We start from the raw sequence: 4,978 nt of genomic DNA on the forward strand, positions 1-4,978 counted from the left end.
CATTCAGGTTTTTTAAAAAAAAACACCACCACCACCTTTCTCATCATTTCAGCCTGCTGCTAGACTTCCCTATTAAGAATGCAGTTTCCAAGTTACCACCTAGCTATTACCACCTTTCTCTCAATAGGAACCATTCTCAGAAATATTCATTTTCATTGGCTGGTAAAGTACAAATACATCCTAATAGTTTTGCTGAAACTATTTTTAATAACAAATCTGTTCTTGCTCCCATGGCATATTGAAAAACGTATCTGAAACCTACATGTCATGAAACACACACACACTTACACAACCACAAACACGTCTGCATGCAAGTATTTGTAAAGGAAATCCTTTCGTAACTGATATAAAATTGAAAAGCGGAATATTTGTTAGAGTATGTTAAATAAACATGCAAAATCAAGTTCCATCTTGCTAAATGATCATGAATATTTTGAAGAATTCCAGGGAAAGTCAGCTCAGGTAAATGATTAGTTACTTTTAAAAACAATAGAAAAAGGGAAATGTCATAAATTCAATTATCCAAGGATAAGATAATCCAGACTTGAGTATGTTACATCACAACATTGTTTATTATGTGACTTTTTACAATACAAACAAAAATACAGAAATGCAGTATATGAATACAGCTAAATGTAAAATTGTGACTTTTCTCTCAAGAGGCCATGATTCTCTTTTCTAGTAGAAGACAGACTGCACACAGGTAGAAACAGGTTGGTAGTTAACTCCACATTTTTTCCTAGAAATGACCTATAAATGCATTTTCCTGCTACTTACCATAAAATGTAAAAAGGGAGTTAAAGGAAAGGTTTTATCAACTGGTTCCTACCATATGAAAGAAACTACATTCTATTTAGCAGGGCCAATATATGGAAAAATATCTAAATTATATGTTATTACAAAAATGAAGCAGTAATGAAATTATTCTGGCTAGAGTAGTTACTAAATGAGAATAGCATATATTTAAAGAATCCAAAAAAAGTTGTTTTTTAAAAAAAGCTTTTAGGTGCCCCATAAGCCTATAAGTTTTGTTTTTCCATGTGTATTTTCAAACAACGGAAGTGTCAAAAATAGGGTCAACTGTGTTAGACTAAATTACATTATTATATATGCTGTACTGAATGGAATTTTTTTTATATAATAGAAGCATAGTTCGTATTATATTATGGCAATGTATCCTTATGGAAAACTTTCCCAAGTCCTTGTATACTGGAATATCCTGTAAACAAAATCAAACCACCAGAACATGATTGTACAACAGTAAAATGTTATTTTGCAGTAAAATGACTTGTGTTTTTTTCCCCTTTTTATTTTAAAGGGGTAACTTAGAGCTGGTTTGTTTTCCTAAGTATACAACACCCTAAATAATTCAAGGCATCTCAAGTGCCCTCAAAATTAACCAAAAAAAAAAAAATATTTTTTGTCATGCTGTTAAATCCAAAGATATGGACACAACTGGTGCAAGATTGGTCAAACAGATCCAACACACACATGTCCAGGCTGGAATATTGGCAACTAATACATAACTGGTGGTCATAAGTATATTTAAAATATCTTCCCTTTCTTCTTGTTCTTTTCCAAAGTTCTGTAAAAGAAGAAAAGGAAAAATCATTATTCAGATATGTTTACGTATGTGATCTTCTGCTTGTGTAAGCACATTACTGTAATTATCGCATTCTTCGGCGCATCAAGCAAGCAGTGTAGGGGTCCCCAAACTTTCTGTGGGCATTCACATAAAATTAACGTCATACAGGGACTTGGCCAGTCACAACATGGCTACCATTGAAGGTGTATTATTGAAAGTGGCCCTCACTCATTTGCATTGTGTTTGTGTTTCTGGGTACTGAGAGGGAGGAAACACGCAAACAAAACATGGACCTGCAGACCCCAGAGAAAAGGAAAAGCACAAGGGCACAGTCCCTAAGTGAATATGAAACAAAAAGCAGAGGGAAGAGGGAGTAACAAAGCAGAAATTCAAGAAGAGCGCTTTCGCTGGCCAGGTTTAATTCAAATCCATCCAACCTCCTTTGGGGAAGGTTCTCAGGCAGGGTGGAAGGAGAAAGAACTTGCCCATGTGAAAAGCACCTGGTGGAAACCCTCACACATATGGTTCTTAATTGTAAACTATATGCTGATCTCCATCAGCAATTTCTAGATCAACTCTGTATCCTCAAGTGGAAACCAGAGTTGGAGGTCATACATTTTCTATTACTGGAGAATGATCAGGAGCTCACCAAGTTAGTGGCTAAATATCTCTATTTGGTTTTTTTGTCGTCAAAATACACTGCAGACATCTGATCTCCTTGGAGACCTAGAGATGTGACGATAGACTGCTCTGCCTCCTTTCTTTTAGTAAATGTTTTGTGCCACTGGGGAAGTGGTAATTCTGTATTGATTTGTTTTGGATGGTTGTATGTGATGCCAATAAAAGGTTTGATGATGATGATGGTAACAAAGCAAAGGCCCTCAAAGAAGAGGGAAACTGAGTGCCAACTGACCCAGAGAGGAGCAAAGGGGAGAGACACAAGCCATTCTTTTCCTTCTCTCCAACTGGTTGCCTGTCCTCAACCCACCCCCACTTTCCCCAGCGAGGTTCATCATCTTCTCCTTTTCCTCTCATTACATTTTTTCTCCCTCCTGGTCACTCTTGTTTTCTACTGGGAGGTCAGCAATCTTAGCCTGGAAAACTAGTGGAATGAGGAAGGAGGAAGGAGCAATACTTCTCCCTCTTCTCTCCGAACTCTCCATCTTTTCCAGGCCGAGATATCCATCTGCAAAGTATATTTACCATGGCCATTTTCCAGGATAAGTGTACATGTGGAGCAGTTCATAGCAAGGACAAATATGATATGTCACATGCACGCAATATGGCATTTTACCAAAATGAGCAGATAACATAGTTAAATCTGAAGTGGGAGCTTCCTGTGATAGCACAGAGCCAGATGGTGGAGAAGCAGAAAATGAGCTGGTGAGAGTGGTCTAGGAAGTACTGCTATGAGCAGGGTTGTCAGTCCTAAGGAAGGAATTGCAAGAAGTGGTTTGACAACAGAGGAGGAATGGTGATTCCAGGCATAGACTGGACAGAATGGAAAGTAGCACGGAAAGAGGAATGGGCCAAGGGGAATTTTCCCCTTCAACCAAGCAGCTTAAACATTTCTAAGGGGCTGCTTCTGGTGATACTGATATGGCCAATATGATGCCCTGTTTCAGGAGCCCTTAGAAACAACATAGGATGTGGGGGTTGGCTGCGAGGAGAAAGGCAAACTGGTGAAAATAGCCTCCTTCTCTTTTCTACTGACTGCAGCCTCTGCTGTATCAATGTGTCTTCCGACGGCAGAGGGACACCACTGGGATGCAACCCACAGGACTATACACAGGTAAGCCATTACTTGAATGTGTTATCGCTGAAAGGGATTGTGCAGGAACAGGGTATGAACTCCTGCGGTAGGACCTAAAATCAGAACTCTCAGAAAGGACTGCAGTTACGACTCCAACGCACCTCGAAGAATTCTGTTGTTCCAAAATACGTTGCTGAGCTTCCCAGTTTGCCTTTTCGTCCTCGAACTGGCGACGTTTTTCCTCTAATTCCTTGTGTTGTGCCTCCAAGTTCTTTTTCATCTGCTCATGACGCCGCTGGAGCTAAGGAACAAGAATGCAAAAGATGGTAAGGTTTCTCATCTGTGGTCAAGGGGTCCGTCAGAAAATGAAAAAGAGATCAGTGATGTTGTAAGTAAAAAATAGACAATAAATGAGCACATTGGGTTGGACCCAGACCACATTACTTGCACTTAATAACCACTGAACTCAGTGGAAGGTGAGCAATGACTAACATTTCAACTTTGATTTCAGGAGGACCCAAATGCAACTGACAATCTGGATCCAGCCCTGTATTTATTTTATTTTTAACAGGCATTTTAATGTTAAATGCTATTATGTTCAGACCTTGGACAAAGCACTGTCTTATTCTCACCCCTTCTCCTTTGTGATCTAGTCTGACCTTTAAATCAAGTTTCCCTACTGAATAATTTCCCTATCTATCCAAACAGGAAGAAAAAGCTGCTGTGGTAGGTAAGACCAAGCGTCAAACTGTGGCTGAACGCTACACTACATACTGCCTGTTGCTTTTCAAGATGATATTACAATGGATCTTAATTTAGGATGAATTTTTTTTAATCTCAGCTTAAGCAATCACGACAATCCTACATTCTTGAAAGTTATGGATCTGAGTTTCTCTTGGCTTCACGGAAGATCACTATTTGATACATAACACGAGTTAAAAAGGTGCATTCAGCTCAAGTTATATCAGTGTAAAAATAAAAATATTGCCATCAAGGTAAAATCATGGCCAAGAACTCCACAATGTGAAAAGTCACTGGACATGATGTGCATTTACAGTTGTTGGGCACACAGGACTAGGGATTTATCGATCACCCACATACATGTCCACTTGAGCTCATCTAATTTCCCCGGGAATCCACTTACAGCTGATTTTCTATTGGCTCACAGTGCTAAATAAATATTGTCCTGTAATTCAAATATTCTAATGTTTGCTTTATCCAGTACATGCTGCCACAGCAATATGTACCTCTGCTTCAGAGTCCTTCAGTTTCTGAACTTTTTCTTTGACCTTCATCTCAAAGACTTGCTCCATTTCCATTTCCATTTTCTTCATCTTTGCCACATGTTCTCTCCGCTCTTCCTCCATTTGCGCAAGAGGGCTCCTGCCATAAATGAAACAGATGCTCGGTTATTCAATTTTCATTTGGAAACACAAATTCAGTGAAAAGCCAATAGACACACACGGAGACAGGAAGCAAGCTACTTTCGGAAAGTGAAGTAGTGCCAACAAATAAATGAGAGTGATCAAGTGCTTCCTTGTCACATTTGTTTCAAGTTTACAAATTAGCGTGAACATCCAGTCTAACAGAGGATGAAACCACGTGGCTGGGGTCTGTGCTTCACCTGCAATGGTACAATT

General features: G+C 39.2%; 1 protein-coding gene across 2 annotated transcripts in view; it reads right to left on the reverse strand.

Annotated features, from left to right (window-relative positions):
- Positions 1-549: 549 nt before the first annotated feature.
- Positions 550-4,978, reverse strand: part of SEPTIN7 (septin 7) — a 37,397-nt gene continuing 32,968 nt past the window's right edge. For both annotated transcript variants that reach the window (XM_081165194.1, XM_081165193.1), the window contains 3 exons: positions 4,586-4,721; positions 3,500-3,639; positions 550-1,585 (listed from right to left, as the gene is read on the reverse strand). In XM_081165194.1, coding sequence (XP_081021320.1) covers positions 1,546-1,585; positions 3,500-3,639; positions 4,586-4,721 — 316 coding nt within the window. In that variant the 3' untranslated portion in view covers positions 550-1,545. The remainder of the gene's footprint in view (positions 1,586-3,499; positions 3,640-4,585; positions 4,722-4,978) is intronic.

The sequence above is a fragment of the Podarcis bocagei genome (genome assembly GCF_964188305.1).
Source record: "Podarcis bocagei genome assembly, chromosome: 12".
Classification (NCBI taxonomy): domain Eukaryota; kingdom Metazoa; phylum Chordata; class Lepidosauria; order Squamata; family Lacertidae; genus Podarcis; species Podarcis bocagei.